At 43.8% G+C, this 18,609-nt stretch overlaps 1 protein-coding gene across 9 annotated transcripts in view; it reads left to right on the plus strand.

Moving 5' to 3' along the window:
- Positions 1-18,609, plus strand: part of MAP3K15 (mitogen-activated protein kinase kinase kinase 15) — a 150,495-nt gene continuing 131,886 nt past the window's right edge. For 3 of the 9 annotated variants that reach the window (XM_081566045.1, XM_081566047.1, XM_081566046.1), the window contains exon 1: positions 1-180. Coding sequence is in view for 4 of the 9 variants with exons in the window: in XM_081566039.1 (XP_081422165.1) it covers positions 213-573 (361 nt within the window). In the remaining 5 variants the exon portion in view is untranslated. Of the gene's footprint in view, positions 181-212; positions 574-18,609 lie in introns of those variants that run through there. The other 6 variants (XM_081566040.1, XM_081566041.1, XM_081566048.1 and 3 more) reach the window with 5 other exon arrangements.

Raw genomic sequence — 18,609 nt, forward strand, 5'->3', positions numbered from 1 at the left:
GCCTCCCGCCAGATTCTTCAAAGGGCGCTCGGGGGCTGCGGGGCTGGAACTTCCGCGTGCGGCCCAGGGGCTCCGCCGTCACCTGTCCGTCGCGGGGCCACCGGCGGGCGCTGGGTCCCCCAACTCCCCCTTCCCGCGTCCCGGGAACAGGTGCCGTCGCCGCCGGCCACTCGCGCTGAGGTGGGACCAGGAAGGGCGCGCCGGGCGGCCACATGGAGAGCGGCGGCGGGGTGTCCCCGGAGGGGGCGGGCGGGGCGGCGGCCGAGTCCCCACAATGCCCTCTGCTGCCGGTGGGCGAGGGCATGGCGGGGCCGCCGGGCCCGCCGGAGCCCGAAGGGGCGGCCGAGGGCGCGGGGGTCGGAGGCGAGGGCGGGGGCGGGCCGCGGCGGGCTCTGCGGGTAGTTTATGTGCACAGCGAGAGCCCCCAGGGCGGCGCCGCCGGCGGCCCTGAGGCGGGGGCGCGCCAGTGCCTGATGCGGGCCTGCGAGGCTGAGGGCGCCCACCTCACCTCCGTACCCTTCGGGGAGCTCGACTTCGGGGAGACGGCCGTGCTCGACGCCTTCTACGACGCAGGTGAGGCGAGTCCCCCTTTCTCTCCCACCCTACTCCTCCCAACTTACCTCTGCACTCGCGCCGCCATAGCACCAACTCCTCCCTATCCCAGCGCCCCCAATACCGCCCTACCTTTTGGCGAGGGGAGAGGAGGGGGCATTGTACCCTTTTACAGATAAGAAAACAGAGACCCCTGGCATTTATATTTCTTAATTCTTCACTTTTCTTAAACAGAAATAGCCTAGGACCCAGACGAGGCCGAGTGCCCCTCCCCACTAGGTATTCTACTCTTACTTTCTCCCTTCAATGGGTCCCAACCCTGGCTCCACATTAGAGTCCCCCGGGGGAGCTTTTAAAACTTCTGTTGCCCAGACCGCATCCCAAACCAATGACAACAGAAACTGAGGCCTCAGGATTGTTGAATGCTTCCCAGGTGATTCCATTTTACAGCCAGGAATGGAAATCGATGTTACAGTGTGGGTGGGGATGCATCTCTTGGAAATGTCCCAGTGTTCTTTTTTTTAAGATTTTTTTTGGTGTGGACCATTTGTAAAGTCTTTATTGAATTTATTACAATATGGTTTCTGTTTTATGTTTTGGTTTTTTGGCCATGAGGCATGTGGGGTCTTAGTTCCCCCACCAGGGATTGAACACTGCACCTCCTGCATTGGAAAAAGTCTTCAAGACTGGACAGCCCGGGAAGTACCCCCCGTGTTCTTTTGCACACTTATCACAGCTGTGCTGTACCACCAGTGTGGCAGATGTATTTTATTCTTTCTGAAGCATTCCTGGCTTCAGGATCTCCTCCATTGCTGGAATGGGACCCTCAGCTCACTCTAATAAGTGTGCTAGAAGAACCCAGCCTTAAATTCGTACTTGTAGTTGGCACAAGTTCCTCCAGGTATAGAACGGATTATTGCTTGGCTGTTTTCCTTTACCTTTAGAAGCTATGCGACAAGCCTCTGGCACTTGGGTGACATTCACAAACATTGCATATGAGACAGTAGTTTACCTGGGAGCCTGTGCCCTGGTTTGTCCATGGGTCAGACAAGAGCACCATGCCTGCCCTAACCCCAAAAGCACCTGAGAAGGGAAATGGAGAGTCTCTCTAAGGCGCCGGCCACACCGTGCTGATGAGGCGGTGACCTAGCTTTATTACTGTCCATTCTTTGCTAGGATCTGTTTTCTGCAGAGCAAATGCTCCCCAGCTGGAAGGGGGGCAGGGTAGCAGGCTTGTTCAAACAAGTGGCAGCTGGGCCCTTTGAAAATGCTCCCTTGACTTTTCTGACCACTCGGAGTTGACTTCAGCACAGCATCGTTTTTAGAAAAGTTGTTCAGGAGCCCACTTCACTGGGAACCACTCGGTTTTCTCATCTTCTGTTCATTCTCTTCTGAAAATGAAGTTGAACAGACTCTTCTCTGAATGGTTAAATGTCCCTTTGACCATTAGGTACAACTGTAGCCTCCTGCCTGCTGGTGCTCTGAAAACTGGCATGCAGTGGCTTTGCTTCTTTGTGGTGTATGTGGGGGGGGTGTAAAAAACAAACCTCATCTACTACCAGAACTGCTTCTGTCGGGTTAGGTGTGATGGTTCATTCAGGCAGAGATCTTGGGCTTTCAATGCCAGAGCCACACAAAGAGCACATGACCTTTTCTTGTTCTGGGTCCTGATTGCCTAGAATTTTCAGCTTCATTAGGTACCCCCTTTCGTTGACCTGAGCCTGGTCTTGAATAAATTATTTTTCAATACATCATCATAACTAATAAGTTCTTCTCATAGGTTTGACGAACAGTATACAAAACTCGAGTAAATGGGTTCATGGATTTAAACAGACACCCTTCCCCCCCCCCCACCTTCCACTGGCTTCCTAATCTCTGCCATTCACACAACATTTTGGTGTCTCCACCAAAAAATACAAATCTGTCACTTGGCTTCTTTATAAAATTTCTAAAACCTTGCTGTCTGATATGTTAGCCCCTAGCCACAGGTGGCTTTTTACATTTAAGTTAGTTTAAATGCAATAAAAATAAAAGTTCCTCATTTGCATTTGCCACATTTTGAGTGCTCCACAGAAAGAGTGAGGAGAGTGTTTTCCTCATCAAGGAAGGTCCTATCAGACGGTGCTGTTCTAGAGAAATGCTTGTAGGAGAGGGGAACTACTGAACTGTCCTAAGTTTGCTTGGGGGGATCATAGATGTGAAATTGAAGGACTTCCTGTCCCCTGTGTCATAGCAAGTCAAGGCTGGCTTGGCTCATGTTTCCCGTCTCCTTGTGCAGTTTTCTGCAATCCTTTGTGGGTCGAAAACAGAGGTTATATGTCACCAGTGCCTGGGTGATTTGATGGGCTGCAGGAGAGCCATCAACCTGCAAGGGCACATGTGGGCACTGCTGTGAGAGACAACCACTGCAGGCCACGAGGGCTGAGGAGCATCTCATTGGCTTTTTAAAAAAAAATTATTTATTTTTGGCTGTGCTAGGTCTTTGTTGCTGTGTGCTTTTCTCTTGTTGTGGCAAGTAGGAGCTACTCTCTAGTTGCAGTGCATGGACTTCTCATTGTGGTGGTTTCTCTTGTTGTGGAGAGCACGGGTCTAGGGCTTCAGTTGCAGCTCCTGGACTCTAGAGCACAGGCTCCATAGTGTGGCTCAGAGTCTTAGTTGCTCCACGGAATGTAGGCTCTTCCTGCACCAGGGATCAAATGCGCGTCTCCTGCATTGGCAGGCAGATTCTTTACCACTGAGCCACTAAGGAAGCCCTCATTGCCTTTTGTTTTGTTTTTTTAATTACGGTAAAGTGTATATAACATAAAATTTGCCATTTTAACCATTTTTAAGTATGCATTTCCATAGCATTAAGCGCAGTTGCCCTGCTGTGCAGCCATCACCACTATCCATCTCCAGAACTTCTTCATCATCCTGAACAGAATCTCTGTACCCCTTAATAACTCACAACTCCTCACTCCCCCAGGCCCTGGTAACCCCTGTCCTACTGTCTGTCTCTGAATTTGGCTGCTCCAGATGCCTTGTATGAATGGACTCATATAGTATTTGTTTTTCTGTGTCTGGCTTATTTCAGTTAGCATGATGTCTTAGGCTTCTGTGAATGATGCTGCCATAGGTGGATAACTTTCTGTTCAAGTCTCTGCTTTCACATTTTTGGGTATATACCTGTACATGAAATTGCTGGGTCATATGGTAATTCTGTGTTTAACTTTTTGAGGGACATTCTTTTTACATTAACAGAAGTGGTAGTCATCTCTGTGTGCCTTTGACCCATAGAAGGACCCTTTTTTGTTTTGTTTTTTAACATCCATCCTCAAAGATGAGAGTCTCAAGTTCAGTAAAACTATCAAATTCAGCAAGTGGGGATCCATCACTCAATTACTTCTAGGATTTGGAGAGCAAAGCATATCTGGTGTTTTGTTTTATAGGAGAAATCCCTTCTTCTGGATATGCCTGGATGCCTTTTGTTGAGGTGCCCATTTCTGTACTTGAACAGAATTCATGACCATGACTTTGGCTAGCATGCTGTGTGTGTTGGGTATGTTTGCCCTGAGCAGCCTCCCTCCTGGGGATCCTCAGTACATGTGAACATATCAAAAACTCAGACATACTGCAGGAAGGAAACCTGGGTAACTCCGTCTCAGGGTTTCTAAATGTTTCAACCACGGAAACTGTTCTCCCACAACGCTAGCATTGAATACACTTATAGTGTGAACTCTTATACTGAGCTCTGGCCCAGCAGAGCACAATACCTGTATCTCCTGGGAATGCACCGTATTATTGATGTAGGTGTCCTCTCCAGTTAGTTTGGTTAATGACCTGTCTAAGGACCTGCACCTAGATGCTGAAATGGAGCTGTCTTAACTATTAACTGCCCAGATGACAGAACAGCCCCTTTGCTCAGGCCCAAGGACTGGGTGAGCTTCCCATTCCTGGTGTGTCTGGCTCTGCCTACGCTCTGTCCACTCTGAACCCCACTTGCAAGCTACTTTCCTGACTCAGGGGCCCTGCTTTTAATTGTTTTTCTTCAGCAATGTTCACAGTGATTTTAAACATGGAGCAGTATTGCCACCTGCGACAGGAAATCCTTGCATTTCCTGGACATTGATTCAAAGACCAAGACATCAGTTTCCCAGTTAGTTATTTCACTTTGATGATTCCCTTGTTCTGGCAAGAGTCATTTGGAGGATACGAAGTGTGACAGAGCTAGCCAGGGGGTCAGGAGATTGATTTTGCTCATTGTTGCTGGGAAGTGGGGACTATGTTTTCCAGCACCCATTGAGTCTATTGTGGGATGTATAAAACTAGCTTTGGCCAATGAAATATGAGTATTAATGATGTCTGTCAGTTTGGGTCAAGGCGTGGCTTATATGCAGATCTTCACATACTTTCTCATCCCTTTCTGTGGTCTCCATGGGGACCTTGGAGGCTGACCGTAGAAGATGATAGTGGCACGAGATGGAAGGTACCTGGATCCCTGAACCACTCTTTTGAGGACAGCTGTTGGACCAGGATCATCCACTTTTGGATTTTCCATAAGCAGGAGAGAAGCTTTTATTTAGTCAGGTTCCTAAGACTTGGGGTGGTTTTTACAGTGATAAGAGAGTGCCACTTGGGTTATGAAAATATAGCCCAACAGCTAGAAAGTTGTCTCCTAGGGCATGCCTTTCCAAGAGAAAGCCAAGCCGTGTATCATCTCATGTAATGGATTGTCACTGGTAATAATATATGCCAGTCATGGGGCCCCTAACTGTGCTGCTGTGGACCTTGAAAATAGAATGTAAATGCTTAGACCATCAGGTTCATGCCAGCAATGGGAGGAGACATTCTAGGTTCTTTCCTGGTTTCACTGGTTTTAGAGACTAGGTTATTTTTTCCTTCTGATTAAATGATACTGTAGTGATTCTGTTAGTTGATATCTAACAGTAACACTGAATTTTTTCCAACAAAAAAGAACGTAAAATTGTTTAAAATAAGGCCAGCTCTAGTTCCATTCACTCCCCTTCATGTGGGTTGTGACTTGCTTCACCTTCCATGATGTTATTCATAAATTCTTCATTAGCTTGATGTGTTGTGTAGCATGGAGAGTGCCCACCAGGCTTCCATAGGTTTTTCCACATTGCCTGGTCTCCCCTGCAGTGAGCTGGGTTTCTTGTGATCAGCGCTGGCCAATGGAATGTGAGCAGCATCAACAAGTGTCACTTTGAAAGCAACCGAGTCAGATGATACACCACCACCATTTCTCTTTGCCTCTATCACGACAGACTTGAAGGCTGTGTGTTCAGGATGGTAGTTAAGCCCCTGAAATGTGGGGGATTTGTCTGAGGTAGCAGCATAACCTAGCTTCTCCTGACTCAGATAGCTTGCTGTGCATTCTGCTAGAAATGCCTGCATGTTTCTCGGCTAACTTTAATCCACAGGTGCATTGGCTCCTGCTTGAGAAAGAGACTTAAAGACGTCTTAATACTTCTAAGAATTTGGTACACACTCTTTCCTCACTATTCTGGAAAATGCATAAAGTTCAAAGGAAGACAGTCCTCTGGGACACATAGCAGCGTTTTTTTTTTCTAGAACGCGTGTCATCTGTACCTGCCCAGGAGACTGGCCACATCTATTTCCAGCAGATTATAAGGGCATGAAATCATCAATTTAGCAGTTCAAGTCAGAAATCTAGGAATCAGTTTTGACCCCACCCTGTCCCTCATTGCCAAATCCAGCCTATTGCTTCCAAATGGTTCTGAAACCCGCTTTACTTCTCTCTGCCTGCCCCCTGCCACCATCTTGGTCCAAGCATTGGCTTCTCTCATTCAAGTTACTGTCAACAGCTGTGTAACTGATCTTTCAAGGTTGGACCAATCTTGGTGGATTCTAGTCCATGTCATCTGCTTAGAAGCCACTGTATCCTGGCAGCCTGCGCCACCTGGCAGTCCTCCTCTGTCCCAAACCCATTCAGCCTTCACATCTCAGGTCTTCAGAGAAGCCTTCATGGACTTCTCTCTCTGTCTGTTCATTGTATGCACACTGGTTTTGTTTCTTAGCAAGTAACACAATTGTGGTTACATAATTCTGATTTAATGTTAGATGTTCTGTCTGACAGTGAACTCTTCAGTGACAGGGAACCAGATGCAGTTTTCTTTGTGACTCTTTCCTAGGATTATCTATCCAGTTCCTTTTTAGACTAAGTCTCAGTGGACACAGATGACACTTGGTTTCTCCTGTTGAGATGAAGCAAAATTTGTCAGGGACTCCCAAAAGGAGTGAGTGTAACTCCTTGTAGAAACCATGTTGAAAATGGTGGCCAGGCCTGGATACAGTGCAGTTGTGATTTTATTAAAAAATAAGAGATATCCTAATGACACATTTCTGGGTCTGAATCTTTCTCCTGGCTGGTACCTAGGAAATAGAAGAGCCTGGAAGAACTCTGGACACACTGGACTGGAAACAGTGATTTGGATTGTGTGCTGTGAATACTAATTCTTGTTGTTTGTCTACATTTTCTATAATGTTTGTTTTCTGTGACATAAATGTGATTTTATTTTAAGAAAGTGCAGTAGGCGATTAAAGATGCGGTTGTAAGTCAGAAGCCTTTTTCAACTCCCCCTCCTTCCTGACTGGCTCAGGCAGCAATGATTGTGTGTCCAGGGACCAGAGCACATGAGCCCCTGGCCGGGCCTCAGCTGTCCTCTACTGGACTTGGCTGCTGGCTTGCCCATGGGGGCCCTTCGCTGACCCTCCTTCCTTTTGAACCACTTTTACTGCTACTGACTCAGCATTGAACCTGGAAATTTCCCCAACTCCTAGTCATGTGAACTGGCTGATGGAAAGCATCACACCTGTAGCATTGAACTGAGGCATTGCTGTGGGAGCCTGGAGTACATGCAGTGGGTAGATGGAGATTTGTGGGCTGGCCTGCTCTGTTACTGGCTGTGTATTATTTGTTGCAAAGGAAAACACATTTTCGATTACCAGTAGTCAATGTACATATTTTTGGAATACAAGCCATAAACTATCTTTTAAAGCCTTGAAGGCAATGGCACCCCACTCCAGTACTCTTGCCTGGAAAATCCCATGGACGGAGGAGCCTGGTAGGCTGCAGACCATGGGGTCGCTAAGAGTCGGACACGACTGAGCAACTTCACTTTCCCTTTTCACTTTCATGCACTGGAGAAGAAAATGGCAACCCACTCCAGTGTTCTTGCCTGGAGAATCCCAGGGATGGGGGAGCCTGGTGGGCTGCCGTCTATGGGGTTGCACAGAGTCGGACACGACTGAAGCGATTTAGCAGCAGCAGCAGCAAAGCCTCCTAAGTATCAGGCTTTGACAGAAGTGCCATGTAAATCTTGGGCAGATAGTACAGGTGGGAGATGACTGAACTTCTGCAAAGCAAGCTGGAAAACTTTTTGTTTCCCAGTCCCTTGAGCAGGTTTTGAGCTCTTGGGTGTGACAGGGCTTGGCAGAAATGCCTGGTGGTTACTGGGGCTTGGCTGGTGGTGGAGAGTTGTAGAGCAGACAGGAGTCGAGCTGTGGCCCTTGGTAAGAAGCAGAATTCACTCAGGAGTTGGGGTCTACGAGAGGGCAGCGCTAGGGGGAGGCAGAATTGGACACAGTGGTGGAGGGGTAAGCAGGAGCATTCAACATAGATTTTTTTCTTCTCTTCAGTGTTTTTCATTATGGTAAATTTCAAGCATGTACATTACCCAGCTTCAACAATTACTAACATTCTGCCATCTTTATTTCTTCTTGACTTCGACCTACTCCTCACCCCTTACTTGATTGCACTTTTAAACATTTTTAGTGTTGAATGTATATACATTGTAACGCGCAAATCTTAGTTGTACAACTTTGAGAAATGACTAAACCCAGGTGACCAAACCCTCTCACAATATAGTTTCCATTTGCCCAGAGTTCCCTCATATCCCCTCCCATCCATTCCCCTTTCCACTCCCATTTGTGGCCCCAGGTAATGACTGTTTTGCTGTCACTTTAGTTAGATTTGCCTTTTCTAGTGGAGAAGGAAATGGCAACCCACTCCAGTATTCTTGCCTGGAGAATCCTATGGACAGAGAAGCCTGGCAGGCTACAGTCCATGGAGTCGCAAGAGTCGGACATGACTTAGTGACTAAACCGCCTTTTCTAGAGTTTTGTTCAATGGACTGAGACAGTGTGTACTCTTCGGTATCTGACTTCCTTTACTCAGCATGACATTTGTGCAATCTGTCCATCTGTATTGTCGCATGGTATCAGCAGTTTGTTCCTTTAGAATGCCAAGTGCTATTCCACTGCATCAATATTGGTTTAGCCATTCTCCTGTTGAAGGGCATTTGGGTTGTTCCCAGTTTGTGAAATAGAGCTGCTGTGGACATTTGTATATAGGTCTTCTTGATGGCAAATGTTGTTACTACTTTGGGGTAAATACCTAGGAGTGGAATGGCTGGATCAAAGGGTTGTTGTTTGTTGTTGTTGTTTAGTTGCTAAGTCTTGTCTGACTCTTTGCGACCCCATGGACTGTAGCCCACCAGGCTCCTCTGTCCATGGGATTGTCCAGGCAAGAATACTGGAGTGGGCTGCCATTTCCTCCTCCAGGGGATCTTCCTGACCCAGGGATCAAACCCAAGTCTTTTGCATGGCAGGCAGATTCTTTACCATCTGAGCCACCAGGGAAGCCCCAGATTCCAGATCAAAGGGTAGGTATAAGAAACTTCCAAACTTTTTTTTTTCAAAGTGAAAAAACTAGGAATATAAAATGAAAACTTTTTTTTCATTTTATATTCCTAGCACCAGTACACAGGAGTTCTGGTGGCTTCGTGCACCAAAAGCCACCAGAGTGCTGGTGCCTCACAACACTTTATGCTAGTGAGCTTTTCTGTTTTGGCCCTGCTAGTTCAGGGATGTGATGGTTTCTCATTGTGGTTTTAAGTCACCTTTCCTTGACGATCAGTGATGTTGAACACCTTTTCACGTGCTGTTTGGCCATGCAGATACCTTCCTTTGTGAGGAGTCTGTTGAAGCCATTTACCACCATCCCACTCCCCATCCCACCCCCACACTGGGAGCCTGCCATCCTAACCACTCAACCAGCAGGGAAGTCCCCATTTACCAATTTAACTGCATTGTCATCTTATTATTGGATTAGAAGAGTTCTTTATGTGTTCCAAATTCAAGTGTTTTGTCAGTTTATTTTCTGAACATTTGGTCTCATACTGTGACTTGCTTATTCATCTACTTGTGATATTGGATGAGCAGAAAATTTTAGTTTGGGTTAAATGTAATTGAGGATCTTTGCCTGTTAAGGTTGCCTTCTGTGTCCTCTCTAAGAAATCTTTGCCTATTTCCAGGTGGTGGTCTTGGAGCTACTCTTCTTTGTGTTCTTTTAAAAGCTTTATAGTTTGAGCTTTTACATTGAGGGCTGCGATTCATCTCAAATGAAGTTTGACACAGGTGACTTGAATAGACCCATCCTGATACCTTGATTCAAACATCTGGGAGATGGGCCTTGCCCAGGAGGAGTACTCCAGGCACTTTGAGCCTAGTTGGCAGGACCATGGCTGCCTCCTTTTCATCTCACCATCCAGGAATGTATATGAAAGGCAGGTTGTCCTTTAGGCAAATTGCCTTTCTGACTTCTGGAGTAAAAACTGACAAAACAGATCCATGGTGAAACTTTGCCAACGTATGTTCCATCATCGTGTTCCACTGTGCCCGGCAATATGAGTGGCAGAGGGCAAAGAACATTGGCTTTACGGATCAAGTTTTCATTTCTTTTTTTTTTTTTTTGGTTGTTTGTGATCCCACTCTATTTTTTTTTAATTTATTTATTTTAGTTGGGGGCTAATTACTTTACAATATTGTAGTAGTTTTTGCCGTACATTGACATGAATCAGCCATGGGTTTACATGTGTTCCCCATCCTGAACCCCTCTCCCACCTCCCTCCTCATCCCATCCCTCTGGGTCATCCCATTGCCCCAGCCCTGAGCATTTGTCTCATGCATCGAACCTGGAATGGTGTTCTGTTTCACATATGATAATATACATGTTTCAACACTATTCTCTCAGAACGTCCCACCCTCACCTTCTCCCTCAGAGTCCATAAGACTGTTCTGTGCATCTGTGTCTCTTATTCTGTCTCGCATATAGGGTTATCGTTACCATCTTTCAAATTCCATATATATGCATTAGTATACTGTATTGGTGTTTTTCTTTCTGGCTTACTTCACTTTGTATAATGGGCTCCAGTTTCATCCATCTCAATAGAACTGATTCAAATGTATTTTTAATGGCTGAGTAATATTCCATTGTGTTCTGTCTTGTCATTTATAGGCTGTGTGACCTTGGATAATTTACTTAACATCTCTGAGCCCCATTAAAAAAAAACTGTATGTAGAGATTCAAGCTGAGTGCCCTGAACAACTTAGTAAGTGCTCAGTGAATGTCAGTCCCCCATGTCTTTGCCTTCTTGCTCCCAGCGATAAACACATCAGAACCTCAGTATGGAAGGAAATGTGTTTATTGAAATAATAAAGAGACTCATATCCTTTGGACAATAATCACATTGTAGGGTCATGTTACACTCCTGCAGTTGGTAAAAAAATAAATTTTTTCCCCTAAGTTTTGACGTTGGAAATTCCATCCTAACTCTATTCCTTGTCCTGTGCTCCAGAATGGAGGTGAGGAGAAGGCACAAAGCCCTATTTAGTGAAGAGCTCTTGATTTTTTTCTTTCAGTTGAGGTATAGAATCTATACAGAAAAGGGTACAATCTTGTGTACTGTTCTATGAGTTTTCACTAACTGTATGGTAACTGGGTTACCATGTAACCCAGTACCTGGATCAAAAATTGAATGCCAACAGCAGCTCAAGGTATGATCACTTCTGTTTTCCTGCCTGGTCAGGAACAATAACTGTCTCTATAGGTTTTTTTATTCATATAAATGAAATCATATAATACTAAGTTTTTGGTGACTGTCTTCTTTCACTTAATGCATTTTCAAGATTCATCTATGTTGTAGCATAAATTAGTACTTCATCATTTTTTTATTACTGTCCTGTGGATATACCACATTATATTTTTCCATTTTTCAGTTAATGGACACTGGGGCTGTTTCCAGTTTTGGCTATTGTGAATAATACTACAAGTTATTGTGTGGACATATGTTTGAATTTCTCTTGGGTATATATCTAGCAATGGGATTTCTGGGTCATATGGTTAACTCTGATGTTCTTTTAAAAAGTTTTTTATTGTGATAAATAAACACATCATAAAGTTGACCATCTTAATCATTTCTCAGTATGCCATTTAGTAGTATTAAGTGCATTCATATTGTTATGTAACCAGTCTCCTGTGCTTTTTCACCTTACGAAACTGAAACACTGGACCCAGTAAACCATGATTGCCCAATCCACCCTTTCCCCAGTTACTAGTAACCACCATTCTACTTTCTGTCTCTGAATTTGATACTCTCGATGTCTTATGTGAGTGGAATAGAACAGAGTTTTGTGTGGGGGGCTGGCTTTTTTTTTTCATTTAGCATAGTGTCCTCAAGGTTCATCCATGTTATAGCACATATCAAAATTTCCTTCCTTTTTAAGGCTGAGTAATATTCTGCTGTATGGATAAACCACATTTTGTTTATCTATCCATCCATTGATGGGCACTTGGATTGCAACCATTAACCTTTTGAGGAACACCTTTCCAAAAATCTTTTCCAAAGCAGTTACACCATTTTACATTCCCATCAGCAATGTACGAGCATTCCAATTTCACCACATCCTTACCAACACATGTTACTTTCTGTCTTTCTTTTTAAAATTATAGCCATCCTAGTAGGTTGAAGTGTTATGTCATTTTGATTTCTATTTCCATTTCTCTGATGACTAAGGATGTCAGATGTCTTTTCATGTGTTTATTGGCCATCTGTGTAGCTTCTTTGGGCTTCCCTGGTGGCTCAGTGGTAAAGAACCTGCCTGCCAATGCAGGAGACATGGGTTCGATCCCTGGGTCAGGAAGATTCCCTGGAGAAAGAAATGGCAACCCACTCCAGTTTTCTTACCTGAAAGTGTTAGTCACTCAGTTGTGTCCAATGCTATGCAATCACATGGACTGTAGCCCACCAGATTTTCTGTCCATGGAATTCTCCAGGCAAGAATACTGGAGTGGGTTGCCATTTCCTTCTCCAGGGGATCTTCCCAACCCAGGGATTGAATCTAGGTCTCCCTCATTGTAGACAGATTCTTTACTGTCTGAGCCACTAGGGAAGAAAGATTCTTGCCTGGGAAATCCCATGTACTGAGGAGGCTGGAGGGCTGCAGTCCATGGGGTCTCAGAGTTGGACACAACCTGGAGACTCAACAACAGTATCTTTGTGGAAATGTCTGTTCAGGTCCTTTGTCCTTTTTTTCACTTGAGTTATCTGTCATCTTGCTTGTAAGAATCCTTTATTTAATCTGGAGACAAATCCCTTGTCAGATATATGATTTGCAGATATTTTCTCCCATTCTGTGGTTTATCTTTGAACTTTCTTGATGCTGTTCTTTAACACCATGAGTTTTTAATTTTGGAGTCCAACTTATGTATTTTTATCCCATCTGTGCTGTTTCCTCTGAGTTTTTTTAGTTTCTTATTTATCCTTGGAGTTTCTTTATGTTAGCTGTCAGCAAGTTGCAACCTGCAAGCAAGCTGCCTTTATTTTGTAAGAACAGTTTTATTGGAACACATCCATCCATCTATGGGCACTTTGGGGCTGCAATGGTGGAGAATGTGTGGTCCACAAAGTCAAAAATATTTATTATCTGACCCTTTACAGAACTTGGAGCACTTCTGCTATGTCAACATAAGCACATATGACTATGTATTCTTATTCTCCCTTTCTTACTCAAAGGTACCAGACCAAACACATTGGTCTACACCTTGCTTTTTTAAATTAACAACTTAGCCTGGATACCTTTCCAAATCAGAATGTGGGAATCTTCCTTATTCTTTTTTTATAGCTGAATAGTACTTCATTGGGTGGATGTATTGTTTATCAGTACCTTTTTTAAGGGACACTTGAATGTATAGTTTTTTGCTACTAAGCTGCAATGAATAACTTCACACATGGGCCATTTAATACATGTATGGGCATATTTGTGATTGGGTAGCTAAAAGGTATTTGTGAATTAAAGAATAAATGCACCTATAATTTTGGTAAATAGTGTCAGATTCCCATCTGTGGGTTCTGCCATTGTCTTTATAGCCTCACTAACAAAACAGGTTGCCAATGTTTTAGACGCCTGTTAGCCTGATGGTTAAGAGATAAATCAATTAATTTTTGTATTTTAATTTATTTTTAATTGGAGGACAATTGCTACAATATTGTGTTGGTCTCTGCCGTACATCAACATGAATCAGCCATAGGTGTACATATGTCCCCTCCCTCTTCAACCTCCCTCCCACTTCCCACCCCTCTAGGTAGTCACAGAGCACCGGGTTTGAGCTCCCTGTATTACACAGCAAATTCCCAACCATGGGGGGCAGCCTCCACAATTAAGAGGAATTATGACCTGCAAGCCTGCAGAAAGGAGACCCCAAACACAGTAAATTAAACAAAATGAAAAGACAGAGAAACATGCAGCAAGACCAAACAAGTGAGGAGGAAATAAGCTGCTACTTTTGCTTCCTTGGGTCAATTAGTTTTAGTCTGTATTTCTCTTTTTCTGAGCGAAGTTGAGCATATTTCCCTCTTTTTCTGAGAGCTGCCTCTTCATAACTCTCCCCACTTTTTCCTATTGGTTTATGGGCCTTTGGGAGAGGGTCTTAATTTCTAGGAGATCTTTCTCTATTGGGGCCTCAACCCTTGTCTTTTGTCTCTTGTTTAGATTGTATCGTTTCTATTGATCCATTTCTAAGTTCACTGACCCTCTGTCACCTCCATTCTTCTTGTGAGCCAATGTAGTCAGTTTTTTCTTTTGCTTATTAAAATTTTCATTCCTAAAGTTTCCATTCAGTTCTTTAGTTGTTGAGACTTTCTATTTTTTCCCATTCTTTTCAGGAGTGTTTGCCCTCACTTCTTGGAGAATTTCTATAATAACTTCTTTAAAGTCACTGTGAAATCATTCTGATGTCTGGTGATACCATCTTGTCACTGGAGTCTGTTGATGGTCTTTTCCCGTGTGAGTGGAAACTTTCCTGCATCTTTGAATGCCGAGCAACAGGTTTCTCTCTCGAGCATTTTGAATATTATGTTAGGAGATTCTGGCCCTTGTTTATATCCTATGGAGTCTGTTGATATTTTTGCTTTAACAGACAGTTGGCCTAGTTGGTTTAAGCTGCCAAGTTCCATTTCAGTTGTGGTGTCAGATAGGATCTCCAGGCCTTGTTAGTCCTGTTCAGCATTGTACTCTCTGGTTTACTGAGGCTCCCCTTTTCAGTCCTGTGGCCGGTTACTCCACTCAGCCTCACACTTCCTACAACTGGGCCCATTTCTGGGGCCAGGAGTTCAGAAGGAGAAAAAACCAATGAAGAGTCACAACCAGCACCTCCCTTGGGACCACAGCTCTTTCAATTAGAGCACAAGATTGCCCTCTCTCAGTTCCCAACATCTGAAGGCCCCCTTTGCCACTGACTGTCTCTGCTATCACCACTGCAGGATTGCAGGGGACCTGGGGCTACAGGGGGACAAAGGAAACAGTAGAGAATTTCCCTCACTCTCTGAGCACTAGGAGCCTCCTTTCCTGCCTTTTTTTTAAAGATTGTTTCTCCTGGTGCTATTTGTGTCTGCATTTAGCACCCAGTTCTGGATTCATACTGCTTTTAGGCCAGGCTGCGGGAAACCAGGGGAACTTGCTGTTGACTTGGTGGCACTCAGAAACCTGGTTGTCATCTCCAGTCTGCTTGGTTCCACTTACTCGTCACACTCCTGAAATAGCTATTCCATCCACTCTGTCTAGTTTTTGTACCTGCATTCGTGGAGAGACAGAGTGGAATGTCTTTATTCCATCTTACTTGGAGCCAGAACTCAGACTTGTACCATTAAATTTTGAGATGATTTTTTTCATGCGGCAATAGTAACCAGAATATGATAAAATATCTCTGCATCCCAGCAAGCTTTACCAATAAGTAAAAATAGCCTCAGTGCCAACTGCATTTTATCAGACCAGTTCTGTCCATACCTGATACTCTGTGTGACTAAAGGTTGGAGTGGGGGGTGGGTTGCAAAAGAAGTAGAATAAATGAAACAAAATGAAATGGTTTACATGATAAAGGTGCTTGATTGGCCTTCAGTGTATCCCTCCAAAAACATTGGTTGTGAGCTGGAAGCAAAGTCCATCTGGATGTTTAGAATGACTGTTGGATTGTCAGTTGGATCTCCCAAGGCCAAAGTTTCAAGGCTTGTTGGATGGGTTCATTAAAAAAAAAAAATGTGTTCTCTGTCCTGAGAATAAAACTCTCGCATCCAAAATACTTGTTCTTGCTAAGTAATTTTTGTAAAGCTTCTGGCTAGTAAGGCATGGTTGATGAGGATCATAAGCTCTGCATATTCCTTTTCAGAAAAACACCTAAGAAAAAGGAAATTGGTACATGGGAAAAAGGAAATTAGAAGGGATTAAAAGAAAGAAAATGGCCCCATATCTAGCAGTGAGTCACCATCACCACCATGAAATGAACTCAGTTGCCCTCCACAGACTGTGGTGGTAGACACCACTTGGGAAGCTTAGAACACAGAATGGGGGACAAATCAGCAAAAGTCCTGGCACCTAACGATGACCTTGAAGGAGCAGTTGATTTTGTTAAAAACAAAGAGGGTATTATGGTCAAAGTTGATGTAGAAGTCAAGGGTCCTCTTGTGTTGACTGATGGTCCTTTTAAGGAGATGATTAGAAAACAAATTAAGGAATTTCCTGCAATTTTGCCACTCTAACAGAAAAGCTCAGCATAACCCTCTTGGCAGTGTGCAGGGTGCTGTAGCAGTACATCAAGCTCTGCTCATCTCTAAAACTGCCCACATCTTGAAGGTAATGTGTGACATAGACCTTTTAGGCAACGAGGTCATTAGCTCCTGGTCAGAAAAGGCTTTAAGAAATAGGTTGCAAAAAAATCTGCCAAAGAGAGTCATGTCAAAGCAGATTTCCTTTATAAAAAAGAGTTGAAGGAAGCTGCTAAAAATGAGAGTATGAGATAGTGTTTTCAAAGGGAACCCAAAGTCAAAACTGTGAAGTGTGGGATCACAGGATATTGTTACCATCTGAAGTGATGAATGTACCCTAGCTTGCAGTATAAAGCTGCACATTTTTTTTTGCCTTGTTTGTTGGAAGAGCAACACATGCATGGCTTAGTTCATGCTACACTTGATATTATAAATATTTCACTGCAAGTGGTCTGAACTTCAGCCCAATGACTCCATTCACCTCTGTGAATAAGCATAGTTTGCTTATATATGGCATCTTTCTTTGAAAAAAAACTGGTAAATGGACATATCTCAATCATACCTATAAAATATAAAAATGACTTATTTTTTTGATCATTCTTACTAAAAAAGATACTAGAAAGCAAAATACAGGGGACAGATAGAGGTTACGGATGTCCCCCCTCTTTCCCACCCCACACTCCCAGTTGAAACTTAATACTCCAAGCACCTAGTACCCATCCCACGTGGCACTTGGTTAGGATTTGTTGACTTCCTGACCCTGAACTGGTAGGCTGTCTCCTCCTTACGAGATGGGAAAATTGGATTTAAACGACACTTCACAACATTCTTTCCATTGACCTGCCCTCAAATATGTTGGTATTGAGCAGCAGTGGATAAAATTAGGTATAAATTCTGGTTTGGATTAGTGGAAGTGCCTCTTGTCCAGTGAATATGGTTCTGCTGTTTTTTAGGTAGTTTTTAGATGACCAGTGTTGCCATAAATCCGATCAGATTTTTTTAAATGTCTTTGGCAGAAATATTATTCTGAAATCTAGTTTTCATTTCGGCACAGCCAACCTTAACTTGAATATTCATCATATCCTATTTTCTGCTGGGAGATAAGCTTATAGATAACCTAGAATGTATTTAAAGCCTGGCATGAGCCAGTACAATCTTACTATATGGTAAATCATTTGCTGTCTTATCATTGTACTGACTAATACTTTGCTTTGAAAATCAGATACTTTTAAACCACAGTAGAAAATTTATAGTTTTACTTATTCCTTTTAAGGCATTTCACTAAAATAATATTCAAAAGTTTTTAGTAAACTAAAATCCTCTACATCATTCATTTTCTTATTTCATGTAAACATGTAGTGAGATCATTAAAATTGATTCTTAAATTGTTGGAAGAGCACTTTGCTTTTAAATTCAGACACTTTCCTGCTAAGAGTAGGTTTTAATGGGAGCCTTGGCTGTTTGAAGTCCCTGATGGGGTATCACTTCTTAAAGTTTATTAAGCCAAGATGTATAGAGGGTGTGTGTGTGTGTGTGTGTGTGTGTGTGTGTGTGTGTGTGTGTGTGTGTGTGTGTGTGTGTGTGTGTGTGTGTGTGTGTGTGTGTGTGTGTGTGTGTGTGTGTGTAGAGGGTGTGTGTGTGTGTGTGTGTGTGTGTGTGTGTAGAGGGTGTGTGTGTGTGTGTGTGTGTAGAGGGTGTGTGTGTGTGTGTGTGTATAGAGGGTGTGTGTGTGTGTGTAGAGGGTGTGTGTGTGTGTAGAGGGTGTGTGTGTGTGTGTATAGAGGGTGTGTGTGTGTGTGTGTGTGTGTGTGTAGAGGGTGTGTGTGTGTGTGTATAGAGGGTGTGTGTGTAGAGGGTGTGTGTGTGTGTGTGTAGAGGGGGAGTGTGTGTGTGTATAGAGGGTGTGTGTGTGTGTGTGTGTGTGTGTGTGTGTGTTCCATGATCAAGGAGGAAGATTTATTCTGTATAGGCTTTACTCTGAGATTGGCCTGCATTGGGGGAACTAAAGGTAATTGGAGCATAGGGTGCATTTGTCAATGAAAATCTGAATTTGACCTCTTTTTTTCTGTGATCTGATTGCTTTTTGTTGTTATTCATTCGCTCAGTCATGTCTGACTCTGTAACCCCATGGACTACAGTACATTAGGCTTCCCTGTCC

The sequence above is a fragment of the Giraffa tippelskirchi genome, chromosome X, assembly GCF_054371585.1.
Source record: "Giraffa tippelskirchi isolate mGirTip1 chromosome X, T2T-mGirTip1v1.2.pri, whole genome shotgun sequence".
Lineage (NCBI taxonomy): Eukaryota > Metazoa > Chordata > Mammalia > Artiodactyla > Giraffidae > Giraffa > Giraffa tippelskirchi.